General features: G+C 38.6%; 1 protein-coding gene across 1 annotated transcript in view; it reads right to left on the reverse strand.

The window, feature by feature from the left end:
• DDC (dopa decarboxylase) overlaps window positions 1-18,007 on the reverse strand; it is a 52,205-nt gene extending 34,198 nt beyond the window's left edge. The window contains exons 1-5 of the mRNA XM_005427977.2: window positions 17,944-18,007; window positions 12,082-12,319; window positions 5,252-5,365; window positions 4,463-4,582; window positions 297-431 (exon numbers count right to left, since the gene is read on the reverse strand). Of these exons, the coding sequence (XP_005428034.1) occupies window positions 297-431; window positions 4,463-4,582; window positions 5,252-5,365; window positions 12,082-12,282 (570 nt within the window). The 5' untranslated portion in view covers window positions 12,283-12,319; window positions 17,944-18,007. The remainder of the gene's footprint in view (window positions 1-296; window positions 432-4,462; window positions 4,583-5,251; window positions 5,366-12,081; window positions 12,320-17,943) is intronic.
• Window positions 18,008-19,535: the final 1,528 nt, after the last annotated feature.

The raw sequence follows: 19,535 nt of genomic DNA on the forward strand, positions 1-19,535 counted from the left end.
CTCTGGATGCCATCCCATCCTCAGGTGCATCAACTGCACCACTCAGCTCGGTGTCATCTCCAAATTTGCTGAGGGTGCATTCAATCCCTTTGTTTATGTCATTTATGAAGATGTTCAACAACACTGATCCCAATACAGACCCTGTGGAACACACTTATGATGTACAGTAAGATTTAAACAACCAAAATCAAATAGTCACCAATCCAAAGAGTTTATGCTAAATTCACCTGCCTATTCAGATGGCTGAAATTGTTAAGTATAGACACTGTGTTTCCAAGTTAATGAGAGGTACTCACCTGATCAGAAGCATAAGCCACCAGCCTGCCCATGATCTCTGTTTCTGTTAGCTCAGGCTTCTCTGACTGCACCTGTCTGATAATCTTTGTCCTTGCAGCAAGCAGTGCAATCAGGGTGGCCTCGCTTGCACTTCCCTGTGGGATAAATTGAGGGAAGATTCAAAATGAAAACATTGCAGAAGAAGAAAAGCAACATTCATTCTGTGTTAATCTGTGAAGTAGTTAACAGAAAATGCAGATGAGAAACTGCGCAATCTTATGTTTTTTAAAAATATGTCTGACAGCAAGGGAGGAATCTCTGTTTGATCTTGGTCTCCTCCTTCCCAATGCCTCTGCCTTTTCTCTTAAATCTCTATGCTTGCTAAGTTTAGGCAACAGCCTTGCAACCAAGGCTGAAAAAATGCTAAAAATTGGACTCACAAAGACTTAAATGTACGTGAAAAGGCTCTCAAACCAGGCACCAGTCTGCTCTTAATTCATAACAATGTCAGAGTAACCATTGATATCTGTTACTCTGGATTTCTGCACATCTAAGTTCCATCACAACCTGAATGCCAGCTCTCACTTCTATCAAGACACATGCCTAATTATACACCTTCTTTCATATTAGAATTACCTTGGGCAAGTAAATTATTGTGACTTAAAGAGAAAAAAAACACTGAAAAACCAAAACTGCTATGATTCAATATAGCTAATTGCACTTCGAAGTATTAGTTATGTATGTTTTCTTCATCACCAACAAAGATGAAAGGAACAGTGACAGACAACTTCTAAATTGCACTTTGACTCACAAAACATCAGTTTAAAATGTGTCTTGGATACTCTGTGATAACAAAAATAATTTTTTGTATCAATTTATTATTTTTATTTAGTAAATTTCACAGACTACAACTTCCCAGAAATTCTTTTTACAGTTTTCATCTTGAAAATGCACCTGAAACATGCTCTAAACTACTCTTTTAAACTATAAGTAGTAGTTTATAAATACATGTTCATAAATTTCAATGTACTGGGGAGTCTCTAAGCAAGATGAAGTTTTTAGGTACTTTCAAAGTTGATCAAACATCATGTGAATCATAACAGTGCTCTGAATAGAGTCACTAATTTTAGTATCTTTGTCTCAGAAATAACCCCAGTGCCAACAAACTAATTTTGGAGTGATGTTTCTTGTCCTATACCAAAATTCTCTCCTACCTCTGTTGAAGACTTGAGTATACTTGCTAATTACAACAAATGTTTAAATATTTGGAAAGCAATTTTATTTCCCTGAAGATGAGCCTGATCTGACAGATTTAATATGTGAGAATGATTCCAGTGTGTTCAGACTTTCTCCTACACTGAAGTTGGCTGAGCTATTCATATGAGACCAAGCTCCCTTCTACACAAGTCAACATCTCAACAGTGAATGAATGCAATCCAACTCAAATTCAAAGGAGTAATTCGGGAAAAGGACAGTCCCAGAGCATTCATTGAATGTATTGCCAATGATGAATATATTTTATCTGCCTTTTTGGTAGTGTGAGATTTGATGAATGTAGACCCCAAGGCATAAACACAAGCTGGAGAGTTTTGTGCACTAGTTTGCATTTTTTGTGCATTTTTTATACCTCCTGCTGCTGCTGCATACAGTATTATGGTAACTGAGGGAATTATTACAGATACAGTATGGAATTAGGATACAATTACTCCTTTTGGTCAAGTAAGGTAGAACTTCCATGTGGAGGCAAGGCACAAAGCAAATTTGGTCTATTAATTACAGAAAACATAATTTCGCAATCTCCTTAAATAATGTTATTCTGTGTATGGTCTGTAGCCAGACAGAGCTCTCATCACAATATCAGAACATGGAGAAATCTTCATTTTTCTGTCTAAAAATTCAAAATAGCTGAATTGAAATTTGCACTGTTAGTGTAAATTTTACACTGTTAGTGCATTTCCAGGATATGAATGGAATACACATATTACAAAAATAGGCCTTAATACATAAAAGGAAATGGCTGTAAGAAATTAAAGAGGTTAAGGCATTAATTTGAGATCTGGAAATATAGGCCCCCACTATTCTGGTGATTGCCTGGCTGGGTGGGCAAATGATTTAGGCTGAAGGATAGCCTCTGCTTCCTATGGAGTGCACCAAGATATCCTGGCTCTTCATCTATGCTGGTGCGTAGCCAATGTATACAACAGTTCTTGTATGAATTTCCTTTTACAGAAACAAGGATGAAAAGACAAGGGCCTACTGCCCAGCTGAATTTTGCCTCCTGAATTTTGCTGGGACATAGCCTAAAGGTACTTGAATCCAGCAACCTGGAAATACTTTTGGACGTCTCAGGATAGACACAGGCTTTTCCCCCTTGCCTCAGTTTCCATAAATGACTTTTTTTATACTTAGTCACCTTTTTTACACTGAAGCTTTTTACACTGCTTGCAGAGCTTGGTTTGCAAAGCTCTTCTATACACTTGGCACCAAAGTCTTGTGCTAAATATTTTGAGGGAAAAAAAAAAACTGCCTTGGTTCTTGAACTACTTGGCTAACTGACAAGTAAGATAAATCAGCGGCGTTCTTTGCCAGGCCAAATATAATTTTGTCTCACCCCTAAAATACTTTTTCTTTGCAGAGCAAGAAAACTCTTTAAAATTCAAAGCAGGTACACTTTCCAGCAATTTATCTAGAATGAGCAGCAGGTTACAAACTTCAGGAAGAAAGTTGCTTTCTCACTTATTTTTGAAAGCTGTTTTTTCTCCTCTTGAATGCTGCATTCTGCATTAAGTGAAGGATGATGATACCTTTGCTTTTACCACAGGCAAACAAAGGTTGCCATGGCAAGCAGGCTCAAGAGGCGGAGGAAATATCAGCAAGAGCTGATGTTTATGTCCACCAGAGCTCTGAACTGAAATTTTCTTTCATCTTTTGCCATTTTGAAGTGTCATCTTGCACAGAACAACAAAGTGCTTCATATTGACATAGACTTTCAAATGTAATTAAGAGGCAATTTTCACAGGCTCAGTTTTACCCAATAGCACAATAATTACTTGGCATTTAGGAACAGAATGACTGGCACTTTCACACACGTTGTCTTTGCCTCATGCTCTTTTGCTTGGATCATTACTGTTTCAAGAGCAAGGCAAGAAGATCTGCAGCCCAAATGACTGCATCATAAGCTGGAACAGAGCGCCCACTTTCGATTCTGAAAATGACCAGTTTCTGATGAAAATTATGGGCAATCCAGCACTGTCAGCCTGGAGGGGCAATATTTCCTGCCTATAACAATCAGGCATAATTGCTTGCTTTGACTGGTACAAAATAGATGCTGCTACATGCATGAGGGAAGTTTGATTTCTTGAACATAAAGCCCTCCCTAGCGATCGTAATGATAAAAATACTAACAGAGCAAGCAGATGAGTAAAGAACTATACTGGAAATACACTGGTATAGGTGTATACTGGTACAGGTGCAAGTCCATCTAGGACCAAGATTGCCCATTGATGATATATTCATTATTGTCTATGTTACCTGCTCAGATATTGTAAGTTTCATTCAGCAATGTCAAAGATTGGGGACTTTTTTCTGGTTTGGATATGCAGTGTAGTCTCAAAATTGTCTTATCTGTTGATAGAACTTCTTAGGTTCACATTTTAAACAGCTCTTCACTTTATTATAATATTCTGGTATTTCCTTTTGTTATATAAGAAAAACTTAAAGAAATTTCAACTTCTTTCGCAAAAATTTATATACTTTTTACTACATTCAGCTATTTCTATTTATCAAAGTCTATCTTCAATGTTCTTTGGAAACTGACTGAAATAAAAAATTGCACATATAAAAGGTAGACTTCTAACCTTAGTTCACTGGGTAAAAAATTAAAGTCTCCATCCTACACAATTGTGATTTGAATTTCAAGCCTAAATTTTAAATTGAACTACTAACAATTCTTCACTGAGAAGTGTTTTAGAAATCAGCTGCTCTAAAAACATCAGCATTACTTTCATGAATGATCCTGCCCACCTACAGAATTCTCACAGACCATCAGTCTTTCTGAAATTTGAAGGAACCCATGTGGCAGCAAAAAAAATATATATTTCCTTCATTAGTGTCCTAGTATAAAGATTTTACAAAATCATGATTTCACGAACTCAATCTGTATTCTTTTTTTCATTTCCCCTCTTACCTGAATGACTCCTCCACCTTGGCCATCCTTCCCAGCTAAAAACTCCTCAGGCAAATTAACCATCTTCCCTAGCCAATCCAGCATGACTGTCTCCAGCTCTGTGCAAGCTGGACTTGCAGCCTGTGTTGAAAAATAGAGCAGAGGGAATAATCTCACTAGACCATGAAGAGAAATCAGATCTACCAGAGCAAGAATAATTCTCTCTCTTTCTCTCTTCCTTTTGCTATACAGACTAGATCACTAATGTCACCAGCCAAGTTAGGGACCTGAAGACCATTTTGTGCATATAGTTTCTAACACGTACTAAAAAATGTTAAAATAGGCCTTACATAGAACCATGACTATCAAATGTCAAAGCTAGGATTTGAATATTGCATATTTTTTCTCAACACCAAATACCAGCCTCTTTTGAGAAGAGTATACCTCATATGAATGTGGGGGTTGTAATAAAATTTTCCATTCATCCAGATGAGAAGATAAATAACATCAATGGCTGCTAAACTATAGTCATACTTATTACTGGGTTACCAGTATGTTTGCATTGCTATCACTAATTCTAAATGTTGGTGATTTTTCAAGAGCAAAACTTGTATGAGGAAATAGCCCTTTATTCCTGGAATCATTCAGGCTGTCTAGGTGAAAACTCTTAGTTAATCAAGGAAATTTACCTACAAAAATCCTCCTGTGACTTTACTGCTAATAATCAGTAATTTCATTGTACAATGTTACTGAAATACTTAAAATTCTGGCAAGGTGAAGCACCATTATCACACACCAGAGTAAACTCACCCAAGAGAAGCCCACACATCCTATTCCACCACACAACATATCTGCAAGAAGAGCTGGGAAGGAAGAGGCTGCAGGGAAGTAGGCAAAAAAGTACGGACTGTGCCAGTGAGTCACCTGTAATAAGTGGAAAATAGTTATTTTTAACAAATACAGGAAGCAGAAACAAATTGTCACAAAATCAAAAAAGGTTAGAGGTTGTGACAAGCCAACAGGTCTTGACTAGCTGGCTGTAACAGAGGATCCTATTTTTTAGAAAAACTTACCTTGTTTTTTTTTACGATTTTATTATCTCTCTTTTACTCAAAATAAAAATAAGTAAGTTCTCGCCCCAACCCCCCAATGGCTCCAAAATCAGAGTTATCAATTTTTCTTCCTAGAACACAAGAACTGTGTGGGTCATGGCAGCCTGAGCTTCTGTGCAAGCTCAGGCTCACTGCTCTTGAGTCTCTACCATCAAGGACTCTCTGGTATTTTGGTTTTCCATCTCTGTCATGCAACAGACATAGGAAGAGTGTCTTCAGTGCAGCAGAAATCCACATAATTCTCTTGTCCACACTCTCATATTGTTTTTTAATTCTCACGCAGCGCATCTGACCAAACAGCTCCTCAGCAAAAAATGAAACAACCCATCCCAGTATACAATACCTTCTGTAGAAAATTAAACTCTCATCTCCCTTTTACAAGTTGTGACTTACATACAATTCCACTTTGTATGAACTAATATGAGAGAACAACATGGTAACTGCATAAATGGTAGTCAATTTTCTTGCCAAAGCAATGTTTAGAATTCTCTTATGTAACATCCAAGCAATTTTAAGGATCTGAGAGATACTTTATAGTGCTCCACAACTCCAATCTAATAAAATTTGGAAGCAGGAAATGCACAGCCACACAGCAGTGTTCAGTGGAAATAATGTGATATGTGATATGTTTGGCAAAAACAGCTTTTACATTCAAAAAGGCAAGTTTTTGAAAAAAGTGCTTCCACAGCTGTAAGCAAGAATTCAGCAGATCTGTGTAAGATTTTTTTTCATAGCTGGAAGTCTAGAGGCTGCTGAGTTATTGAAGGCTAGCCTTTTCTTACATCATTTTATTTCCTTCTTAATATTAGAATTCTTCTGTTACAGCTGGAGGATAGAACAACTATATATTCTCTCTTGCCTGAGTTCAGTGTTTCTGTGCTGTTTTGTTCTGCATTCATTCTCTGATGAATTTTAGCTTGTACTCTCCTCTCTCCCAGTCTGTGATAAGGTTTCTGGTTCTAGAGCTAACTCAGGGATTGCTGTACCACACTATTCTGCATGCTGCAAATAATCTGTTTCTTCTAATCTTCTAACCTTCCTCATGCCAACAACCAGCTCTTCTTTAAGGGATGTGGACCATGCTAAGGGGAAACTGCCTTAACTCTTGACAGAATGAATAAGGTATCACTTTCCCTGCTGCAGTGTACCCATTTCAAATGTGCCTATCTCTTTCACATGAAAACATCTCCTATCCATTACAATTTTCCACTGTCTAAACTAGCCCTGTACCTGCTATGTTCAAGATTTCATTTTTAATGGTCACTAGGTTGAAACCCGTCAAATCAGTTATCCAAAGACAAGCCACTCTGAACCTCTTCGGCTGTATCTCGTATTTAGTCAGGATATCCTTCTTTGCTGCAACGAACTTTTAGAGATCTTGTGGCAAATGTCTTCCTTCACAAATCAGAAAAAAAAACCTGGATGGGATGTGGCTCTCCACAGGAAAACAATAAAATATTCAAGAAGCAATGGTCCCCAATAGGGTCCACATGCACAGACTTTCACTGATGTCCATAATGAGCCAGAGCTGCCACTGTTCATCTCCCCAGCTCTAATCCTCTGTGATCTGTAAGACTTGTGACATTCATCTTAGGTTAATCAAGTTAAACTGACTGCTTGCTGGGAGCCATTTGCTTGATGAAACACAGCAGATTCCAGTTGCACCACTCACACAAAACAAAAAAGCTAAAAGCCCTGGGGCAAGTGCAGCTGCGCTTCTTCCTCCTGCCTCCCCTTCCCCCATCCCTTGAAGCAGCTGTAAAATTCTTTTTTTTCACTATGTTGGAACAGATACACTTAGTCAGATATTGCAAAGAGCTTGACATAATTGATGCCTGGTTTTTTTGCCCTCTGCTGATAAATAATGATATACAAATGTCTTGGGTTCACTCTAATTACCACTCTAGTGCTTCTCAGAGACATTCTATTTCCAAGATTTCTTCTAAGGATCTTTCCCTGGCTTGCTTGATGTAAGCAATAGTCTTCCTTTACCACACACTAAGGATAGGTGGTAGTTAGTCAGCTGACTAACTTCAGCTGAAAGTTGATAGATTAATAGATCAAATGTGAGGAAAATTAGCATCTTGAATACCACAATTTGCAGTTACAACTACACTTGATGATTTTTGGTTCTAAAAAAGAAGGACAGCAAAGCAAATCTGACAGTGAAAGGTGACTGTGATCCTTTCCTACTGTCTGCCTGCTGTGGAGATCAGAGTTCTGCAGTTATTACCTCTGTCTCTGTGTTAAAATCAGGAATCTAGTGCCATTATTGTCAGTATCATTAGGTGGACTGCCCTTTGTAGGTCTACCTTACATTTCACAATAAGTCTCCATAAAGAAGTTTCACTGCTCACGAATGCTTTTCTCCTACAGGGTGAAGACAGCAATAGATACTGCATTATTATCATTTCACACAATTAATTGATCCCTGCCCATCTGAAGGAACATCGTTTTCACATTTTTAGTCATACAATAAGTAGCAAGTATCTGAACACAACTAACACAGTAAAGATGTCAACATGAATGAAACAAGAATCACTTATGGGCCACAAACAGCTTACAGTCAAAACAAGGGTTTATGGTATGTCATATTACTTATTCTTTCTGAAAAAGCCCTTTCTGAAGCTCTTTATTTATAAAATGGATATGAGATATTCCCTGGTCAAACAGTGGGTAAATGCTATAGATGAAAAACACTATATGTACTTTTAAATGTTATTCTTGTCAGGAAAAACACGGGAAGAAGATTAAGGGAAAAGGGAAAATATAACCTGAACAATTAGGGCAAAAATATCTTTGCAGACTGGCTGGATAACCTGGTAAGGAGAGCTTTAAACTAGGAATGATGAGGGAAGGACAGGAAACCCACAACCAAGGGAGGAAGATGGACCAAGCAGGCAAGCAAAGGGGGAAGGATAACGTGGACATGAGAGAACTCAGAAAGAAGCTAAGGCTAAACAGACTGATCCCCAGTGTATCTACATAAATTAGGAAGTGCTGAGAGGGCAGCATTAGGGCAGGGGCAAGACAGAGGAGCTCTCACATCTTTTATCGGGAATCAAGACAAATGTGTGCCTCTCTGAAGCACCTGCGGCACAGCACACGGGGAGCAAGCAGAAGGAAACAGAAGGCTGAGTGCAGGTACAGGGCTGTGATTACACTGGGATCACAGAGATGCTGTGGGATTGCCTGCATGACTGAAGTTCTGCAGCAGATGAGGACAGGCCCTTCAGGAAGGTCAGACCAGGAAGGCGAGGCAGAGGATGGTCCTTTATGGAAGAGGACAGCAGGAATGCACTGCCCTCTGCCTAAGAATGGACAATGAGCCAGTCAAGAACTTGTGAGTCAGGACTGGTGAAGATATCAAAATGGGCAATATTTGGGGGTGTGCGTCTGCTACAGACCACCTGACCAGAAGAAGCACATGAGTGCAGCATTCAGACAGCTGGAAGAAATCTCACGTTCACAGGTCACAGTCCTCACATCTGCTGGACAGACAACATAGCAGAACACGATCAGTCAGGAGGGTTCTGGAGTGCATTGATAATTACCTAACACAGGAAACTGTGGAGGAACTGACGAAAATGTGGGACAGGGTGTGGGACTGAGCATTTACCAAGAGGAAAGAAGTGGTGAAGGCAGTGCCCTGGGATGCATTCAAAGCAGCAAGGGGAGCAGGGGAAAGGAGGGGATTCTGCCCCTCTCCTCCATTCTGGTGAGACCCCACCTGGACTGCTGTGTTCAGCTCTAGGACCCCCAGTACAAGGGAGGACATTGACCTATTGGAACGAGTCCAGAGGAGGGATATCAAGGTGATCAGAGGAATGGAGCACCTCTCCTGTGAGAACAGGCTGAGAGAATTGGGATTGCTCAGCCTGGAAAAGAGAAGGCTTTGGGGTGATCTAAGTGTGGCCATCCAGTACCTAAAGGGAGCCTACAAGAAAGATGGAGAGAGACGTTTTGCAAGGACATGTAGTGATAGGACATGAGGGAATGATTTTAAACTGAGAGTAGGTTTAGATTATACATTTGAAAAAAAAAATTCTTTACTGTGAGGGTGGTGAGGCACTGAAACAACTGCCCAGGCAGGTTGTGAGTGCTCCATCCCTGGAAGTGTTCAAGGCTAGGTCACATGAAGAATGAACAGGAAAGGCCAGTACTTCATTAAATACCTTGATATGGGATAGAGTGCACCCTCAGCAATGTTGCAGATGACATAAAACTGGGAGGAGTGTTTGAAACACTGTGTGGTCATGCTGCAATTCAAAGGGACCTTAACTGCCTGCAGAATGGGCCAACAGGAATCCCATGAAGTTGACTCAAGAAATGCAAAAGCCTGTACCTGGTGAGAAATAACCCCCGGCCCCATACAGAGCCAGGATCAACTGGCTGGCGAGCAGCTCAGAAGGAATGGACCTGGTGGCCAAGCTGAACATGAGCCAGCAATGCACCCTGGCAGCAAACACTGTGACCCAAGAGCATTTTGGGCCATGGTAACAAAACTGCTGCCAGAAGGTCAAAAGAGTTGATCTTTCCCTTCTATGCATCACTGGAAAGGCCACACCTGGAATGCTACATCCAGTTCTGGGTTTTCTAGTACAAGGAACAAAGACATGCTGGAGTGATTCCGGGGAAAGACCATGGAGATGATCAACTGCTTGCTGTATCTGTGATGCGACAAGCAGCTGAAAGAGCTGGGCTTGTTCAGCCTGCAGGAAGCTCAGGGGATACCTTGTTCATGTATAAACATCTCACAGGAAGGTGTAAAGATGAAGCCAGATTCTTCTCAGAAGTACCCAGTGACAAGACAATAAGAAATGTGCACAAACTGAAATAGAGAAAATTCCACTTAAACATAAAAAAAAGCTTTTTTACTGCGAGGGTGATCCAACTTTGGAACAGGATAGCAGAGTTCATCCTTGGAGACACTCAGTGACCAGCAGGACATAGTCCTGAACAACCTGCTCTAGCTGACTCAGCTTTGAGCAGAGGGGATGGACTAAATGATCTCGAGATACCATCCAATCTTTACTATACAGGACCTCGTGGTTCTGTACCCATGTGAGTCTCTGGAATTAAGTATAAGCAACATGGGTAGAATCAGAATTACTATAAGAACGGGGAATTTTATTGTGTTCTTTGTGTCACTAACATTTCACACCAGTGGAAAAATTTAGGATAGAACAATTTTTCTTCAGAATGTATCACTTTGTAAAAGCAAATTTGTTTGCAGGGCACATAAATATCAAGAAAAGTCAATTTAGTTAAGAGAGAACATGACATGTTGATGACATAATTGGAATTCAATGTCTCACTTTCTACTCTCAAGTGATTCATCTATTATTTCTTAATGCATCATTATTTTATTGAAAGTTCTCAGGTGTTCAAAGTGTTTTCTCTTCTACTTCACAGATATTACTATTTTCCTCCAATGAAAAAGAAAAGGCAATTATATCTATGAGCAGCAATTAAAGTATTTGCACGTGTTGGACATAATTCTCTTATCTAATCTGCATTGATTTAATTCTCTTGGATTTAAGACTTCCTCCTCAAATCTTTGAAAAGAGTGCAAAGGTTTCACTTGACTTCAGTGGAGCTTTTGCCTGTTAAAGTACAGCAGGCTGGCTCCAAGGAAAACAAGATAAAATCATACTGAATATCAAATATTTACATTGGTCAATGAAAAGGAATTGGCATCATAGTACACTGACTAAAGTCAATTTGATTGTGGTGTCCAGTCCCATCACAATCATATCACCTAGCTGCATCTAGAGAAGAAATACAAAGTGCTTATTGAGGAGATCCAGAGGAGAGATTCCTGATTAACTTTTGCTAATAATTCAGTTCTCTTCAAGCTACTTAGAGGCCTAAGGAGACAAGTACATATTTAAACAAAAAAGGTGCACCATGAGTGGAAAAACAAGAAAATTTCAGGCCTGAACAAATGCCAGATGTTTTGCCAGCAGTTCTGCATTGTCTGTCCAATACTGATCTATTCAAGGACCAATATTTAGGCAGTAGTCGTCTGCCTTAGAAGCTATGAGAAGTAGCTGACATTTAGGAGAGTAAGTCAACAGAACAAGTATTGGGAAGAATCCTTTCTAGTCAACTCTCTAATAAAAAGAAGTCTCCTAAGAGAATTTTAACATTTAAAGAGCAGCTTGAAGAAACACTTTAGGCACAGCAGACTAATAAAAATACTATTTTGTAAAATATTTACTGTGCTATGAAAGTAGTAAAAATATCACATGAAACTGAAAGTTATGAAGTTTTGCCTTAACCAGTTCAAGGGAGGAAAGGGAATTATTTTCAAAGTAAACCATGCATGAAGCAAAAGAATGATTTGATTATTTCTAGGAAGAATGGAAAACATTAGTTAGATCATATTCAACATGTAAAGCTGACTCCTGCCTTCTAAAAGTTAATCAGTGGGGGTACTTATGTTGGTAAACCCCCACTTTCTTTAAGGTGTTTGAAAACCTAAATGCAGTATTGAACATTGCACTACAGTTCCATTTTCCTTACCCCTGGCATAATGATCTTCTCAATGTCTTTAAAGACATCCTCAAAGCTCTCAGGATCCTGGGGTGCACAGTCTGCGATGAGGGGCCGTAGGTATCCTGGTTCCACATCTGGGAACACCTGTCGTTTCTCTATCTTCTCCAGGTAATCCGCAACATAGTCCACCATCTCCTTCCCTCTCTTGCGGAATTCTGCAGCATCCATGGGTATCAGAGCTTAGGGCTTATTCTCAGAAAAACACCTGAAAAGAAAGAGAAAAAATAATCATTTTTGAAAGAGAATTTTACTAGTTTTAAACCTGTTATTCATGGGATCTATAGGAAGACTCAGATGGTCATGACATGAGTAGATTAGATTAATACATTCAGACAATAAGTTTAGCACAGAAGAACAGTAGAAATACATTAATGAAGATTCAAAATTACAGATTTATTTCCTACAGCTGCTGGGTGACACAAGTATGTGGCGCTGTTAAGTGGCACATAATCAGCTCCCACCTGCCTTATGGAGAATAAGTGTAAGAAAATAGCTGGCTGTGTGTCTCTATTATAATTTGTAATAACAAGCTATAATAATCACAGTTATCACAGTGATCCACTCTGCTGCCCTGTCATTTTATCTGCTTCTCAACTCCTGTCTTGTCTCAAGATCTAGCTTCTTTACTCTTTCACTGTAAATGCACATGCTTTGTCATCTACAAAACTTTGTTTCTTAGTGAGGTTTCAAAAAGAATTCACTTCAAGTTGATCTGTATTGTTTTGCAGGAGAATGTGAGGAAACTCTGTCTGAGGCAGTCCATATTTCTAAGATGTTGGGCTGCAGCTCCAGGAGTTCTTTGAGATAGGCAGACTGTGTGAGCACATTCAAGATGATACGTGGCTCAGCTGAGATGAGCTGGAGTTCACCTGCAAAGTGCTCTGCAAACATAAATTCATGATATAACAGTGCCTGCTCCCGCCACCCTGGCCCACACAATTTTATTACTCTGTCTAGCTGTGCATTTTGAGTACTCAAGTGAATATATGGCTGAAACTTTTTATTCACTGAGTACCAAAAAAGTGTCCCAGAGTCTTTATATGCTCACACTGAGGGATACTGTTCCTTGCAATCCAGTCAGAATATTGGCAAGAGAAAAGAGAATATTCACTGCTGGTCTCAAGAACTATTGTGCTTAGCTCACACACCTGTAGATCTTCACTTTGTAAGGAAATAATTATATTAAGCACAATGTGAATATTAGATAAGTAGGAGACAATTTTTCAGATATCAAATATTTGTGATAATGATTTCTAACTGAGGACATAATTTTGAGAAAAGAGAACTTCCTGGGCTTTATTATATTTGAATTAGTACTGCAACATCACAAGAGAAAGACATTAACAAGCACTGTCTTAGATACATCTCTGCTGCTACAAACAGAGGATCTGGGATTTGCGTGGAGCAGCTGCTACTTCTATTAAAGAAGACAGGGTGCTGCTGCAGGTCACAAAATACTTGGGAGAGCAAGGATGGGAACAGTAGGGACTTCTAGATCCCCAGAGATGGAGAGATGGTTGCTCCTGTTGCTATTTTACTAGAGTTTTAGTATTCTCTATAATCATCATGTAAGTGTTTATTTGGCTCTGTCTCTACCTTTCATAAAAGTGTATTATGACCTTTCTCATATCTTGCTACTAAGTTGCTGGAAATACATTACCAGGGGTCATTACAGTCCTGGAATGGGCAGTGGGCAGCTTTGTGTGTCAACTCCCTTTTGAAAATCTGTGTTTAAGCAAGCAGTTTTGTTTCTACTCCTTTAAAATCAGGATGATTCCATTTCTTCCATACCCCCTAAATCTTACGTGCATTTTCATTTAACACATCTTTGTTCATTGTTCAAAATTTTAATAAAACTTGCTAAAGAAATCAGCAAGAACTGCAGCAATCAATATGCATTTCTGTGGCAGCAATGTAATTACACACCAAGGCTCTGTTCTTTGGTTTTGATATTTTTTGCCAGAAGAAATCTAAATACTGTACTGTTGAACTTCTTTTTCAAGGCATCTCTAACTTAACTCTTAAGTCATGCTATTATTATTTCTTTTATGCTACTTCATTCATGGGTTCATTGCTATAGCATGCCCTAAAGAACTTGAATGAGGTGATCTGTTATTTTTCCCTCTGGTTTCAGAGAAGAAAGCTATGAAAAAAAGAATTTAGCAAACAACTGAAAAATTAGTTGGAGATGCCTGAGACTGAACTGACTCAGAGCATGAGGACTGGTGTTCCCATCACTGCTGTTGGTCACCACTGTGCTACAGTTATTCCTACAGACCTTTACACACGGATCACCTCGGCTGAGTATCTCATTCCACATCTGTGGTTCCAGCGAGCCCCAAGTACAGCAGGTAAGAGCATCACTGCATAAGAGCATCACTACACTACTCCCTAGCTTTACTTGGTAGTAATCAAATAAAAGGGACCTCTTAACAAAAAAACTTCTGTGGAGCACGTGGTCTTTTCCTAAAATACAAATCAAATGGTATAAATTAAATCATATTGTGTGTAAGCTCAACACAGCTCACAAACACACAGAAAAAATAATTTACTTTATTAAAAAAAAGAATTTATTTTAGCAAATTACCAGAACAGACATGGTATGTTTTATAGGTTGTGACATTTACATCATCTTGTTGCTACACAGTATGCTGATATTGTTATTTTTATTATTAGAAGTTTGGACAAAGTTCTTTTTGGATATCAGGATAAGCAAATAAAATATTATATCTAAATATCAGATACACATTCCATGGGTTTAGTCTATTGCTATTTGACAAAATACACATTTTGTCTAATCGTGAAGATCTTGTTTGTTATTGGGTAATTTTACTTCTTCCCAAGAAGAGGAGGTTCACTGGCTCATCCTAGCATTGTTTTGGCTGCACTGCTTCTGTCATTAATCACTGTTGCAATAGCAAAATTCAGGTAAAGAATTAAATTACAGGGGAAATCCACTGTTTTGCATGGAAGTAACTGAACCTGGAAGCTTAAATGTTAAGATTTGAAGGTTGAACCTTTCATCCCAAATGTGCTACAGTGGTTGCACTGTTATAAATTGATATGAACTAATATTTACTTAATCTCTAATACTCTTACAGTGCAGTGAAGTGTGTCAAACTGCTTCAATCTGAAGCAAAGTATTTAACCCTTCTTTCCTCCAAAGGCAATACCAAGAAATTAAAAATCTGCTTTTTTCTATTCATGCATCTTCCTTCCTAAAATCCACTATGTACAGTAATATATGTATCTCATGGAGTAACTGTGAAGGCATACTCCTTGCAGGAACACAGTGGTCATCCTTTTCACCTCCTATGTTATATCTGTTCCTCTGTGAGTGACAAGACCCACTTACCCTTTCATCCCTATTTTTATTCTCTTCCTGAACTGTTTGCTATAGATTTCACTTCACTGCTTGAAAGTACTACTTGCTATGGAAGCCATCTCCAGCAGACAACTGTAATGCTCACTAGTGAGTACTATCAAAATGCAAATTACTTCATTTCTCTACCAGTACAGAATATCTTTACTTCTTGTATGCACATAAAGCTCATGTACAATGCAACAACACAATGCATAGGGAGAGACCTTCCCTCTATGGCAGTATATTTTTTAAATATAGGGATTTTCTAAGAAGCAAAATACTTCAGAGAACTCAGGCCTTATGGTTTAAAATGAAAATGCTGTTTGAGAGAATCTGTACTTCCTGAAGGGATGAGTGTTACAGTCTGCATGCAGTCAAAATATCCACTTAGCTTGAAGGAACTTAAACTGCAAAATAATGCAAGCCAAGTTTCCAAAACTAAAGGGAAATTTCATATAAACTAAGCCTCTTTCTAAAGTATTTAATAGTGGTATATCTTCTTGAAGGCCTCTAAGGAGTGAGAAAGTCTCCACACTTTCAGAGATCCCACACCTCCCAGGATGAGTTTCAGCATATTCAGTATCTGCAAGCTGAACCCCAAGTGAGGAGAGCACAGCTTCTCAGGAGATGCCCTGCCTAACCATCAACCTCTGCCACACTGTGAGCAGCCTGTATGCAAATTCATTGACAGCCTCACTCTGATTGATGAAATACAATTTTACCAAGCATATATTCTGCCTGAGCATTTTTGTTCCCAGCAAGAATCAATGGCTATTGTCACCACTGCATACTTCTGATCAAATCCTACTTTACTGGAGAAGATTGATTTCTGCTCTAAACTGCAGGTAAAACCAAGAAAAACCATGTTAAACCTTAAATTATATCAGTGTATCTTTTTTTATTTATTCGTATATAAACTACTTGGTCTTTGATTTTGCTGTAATTTGTCAGAGGACAAGTACACTACACAATCTAAAGTTGACAGATCCTTTGTTGTTTTTTTTAAACTACTCCTACCTCAGAGCACTGAAATTAGAATACAGACACATTTTATTTTACTGAAGTTACTGAAAATTGTTGTTCATCTTTAGATTGCGTATGTTCATTTGCCAGCAGTATTCTACTTTATCTGAAACTGAACCATACGAATGAGTAGTTTACACACAAGTAATTACTAAAGATATTTATAGGTATAGTGTTTTGTTGGTAACATTCAGCTTATTCATTATTTCTGTTAAAAGGCATTGTCTATGATTTTAGAATCTGGGTGAGTTTATACATATTTACTAAATATGAATGTAAAATATATCTAAATGCTACCAGGAGATTCATTATGAGAAAGAAAAAGGGAAAAAAAGATGAAAAAGCAGAAAAAAAGAGGGAAAAGAGTAAAAGAAGAGCAAATTAGGAGAGAGGTATATTTGATGCATTAAAATTTTATATCTCCCTCTTCTCCAGTTGATCAAAGTAAAATAAACAACAGCTAACAAAATAAAATCTTTTAACAGCTCCTGTTTATAAATGCAGACAGGAAGAATGCATAGACACATTAATAGCACCTAAAACTTTACTTTTTTTGAGCAAATACAGCTAAAACTGTGTCTCTTTCCAATATATGAGTCAAGTGCATTTTCTATTCTGCCAACTGGTTATTGCTGACCAAAATGTAATTTAAGGGCTCATGGTGTTTCAGTGACACCACCGAAGCCACGAAAACTTCCTGCTACTGAACCCAACTGAAGGTTTTTGCAGCTGTTGCCACTGTTAAGCTGAACTTCCCCTGCTGGCAATAGGGTATCGCCAGAAAAAGAGCCAAAGGATGAATTCTACTTCAGCACAAGTAAAAAGGAACTGGATCTACACTGTACTCTACCTTTGCACTAGTCAAGAATTAGGAGTATATTTTATAGCCCCTGCATTTTATTTAAAGAACTACATTTTCCAGAAGTTGCTGGCTGTATTCATTTACTGTCACTGGCACAGTGTCTGCAACCTCACAATGTTCCCTGCTGAGGTCTTACTACAGTGATGGGGAAGGGTTATTTCTGAGGAACACTTCACCCTAAAAAAGTCATGCATTTAATTTATCTTGAAATTTAATTTTTGAGAATATTTGGCAGAGAATTTCTCAAGTTCTGCTTTATTATTGCAAGCACTGCTGTACTTGGAAAGACAAGGTACAAACTTTTGTATACATGGGATTCTACATGCATGCATATAAACAGTTACAGCTGACACACATCAGATATTAAAAAAAGCAAACACAACAAAATAGGTGCATACTACATTGTGCAAACTCAGATTAAAAATAAATGCTATTATTGTTATCATCATCCCTAAACTAACACAAGCTGGCTGTTTATTAACTGAGATCCCACTCTACATAACCAATTGTTGCATTAATCCAAATGTACCTACTTCAATTTAATAACCATAAAGACTTAAGGACAAAGAATGTTACTTACAGCAAGTTGGTAAGGTTTTTGCTTCTCCCCTGCCCTTCTCACTGCCCTTCTTTGCTCCTCAGTGACAGCTACAAAGCAGAGAGGATGCAGTTGCCAGCATATATAGGCAGAGTATGCATGTCCCTTCAGCCTATCACAGCCACGGGCTTCGCACTGAACGTGCAGCAGCAGCAGCATCTCCCCCTCCCACAGCTCCTCCAAAACACAGCTCGCAAAGAAAGCTCCCTGAAAAGCAGCGGGATCCCACTGAGAAACAGTCCTTGCCAGGTTAACTCTGCAGTGCCCTGTGTTTTCTTCCAGGGGCTCCATTCACAAGTTCATCACCAGTGAGTCTCTGATCACAAGCTCCCCGTCTGTGCTGCACGCTCCGGGACATTTCTGCTGAGGCTGCTGCAGTAACAGCAAATGCTTTGATTCGCTTCTGTGAAATATTATTGCCAGCAAAGAAACACAGATATGGTCAAAGTACCACTCAAGTGACTACAAGTTCAGGTATACAGCTGTAGAATAAACATCCTCAGATAAGGTTTATCCTACTTTTCCCAGCTTCTCTCTTTGATCATATGTATACTTAAAAGCAAATCTAAAAGTGTTTAAGATTTGTTTTCCTATCCTAAAATTTTTATCTGGAGTTCTCTTTCCTAGATGAATCCAGGTGACTTCCTGCCATTTTTATTTCAGTCAAGGTAATCTAAAAAAAAAAATACTATCAGCATTTCATAGTCCTCAACAGCTTACAGCCAGGCAGTGTGGCAGATATGGAATGGTCACTGGTCTCGCACCAGTCTCCGGTCCATTGCAGTATTATCACAGCCGACCTTTTTGAAGGAGGAAAAAGTCACAGCTTTTTAAAACTGTCAAGGCTCTGCTAATGTTACAAGACCAATGGCAACTCTGCTACAATTCTGGAAGAGCCTATTCAAAATAAAGCCAGTACCTAAATTCCCCAGCTGAGCTTTCTGGTGTCATTGCACTTGTTGTGCCAGATTGTTATTCTATGATCTGACTTGCATTTCCAGTGCCTGGGTTTGCTGCTGCAATGATTACTTCTTCAATCTTGAAAAGCATCAAAAAATCCCAGAGTCAGTTGCCACAGCCTCTGAGATGTTTTCCACATCAAATCAACTCCTGAGTTCACAGGTTACAAACTGGGCACATTGGGAACCCACAGGAAAACAGGTGTTTTGGAGATTTTTCCTATATATTTCTTTCTTCCTGAATTTGACTGAAAAGACTGAAAATTCAAAATTTGTTGTGAGGGTATAAGAGATGCAGAAATTGAAGTTGTCCCTAGTAAACTTAAAGATAACTGAAATTTCACTTCAATGTTTGATCCAAATGGCTTACAAAAGGTAAATAAATTTCAAAGGAAATTAAAAATGGAAACTAAAATTAAGATATGAGTATTAAAATGCTGGTTTAATCAGTGTTGAAATACAGCCTCAAAGTCACCTGATGTGTTTTTATTTCTCTGCTGTACCTGTAAAGCTTGCTGTGAAGAGGCAATGGTTGCATTTTCCATTAAAATATTTCTTTTTGTTATTTCTTAGGAAGAAAAAGGAAATGAAGCACGAAGGTACAACAGGCAAGCT

The sequence above is a fragment of the Geospiza fortis genome, unplaced genomic scaffold (assembly GCF_000277835.1).
Source record: "Geospiza fortis unplaced genomic scaffold, GeoFor_1.0 scaffold362, whole genome shotgun sequence".
NCBI lineage: Eukaryota > Metazoa > Chordata > Aves > Passeriformes > Thraupidae > Geospiza > Geospiza fortis.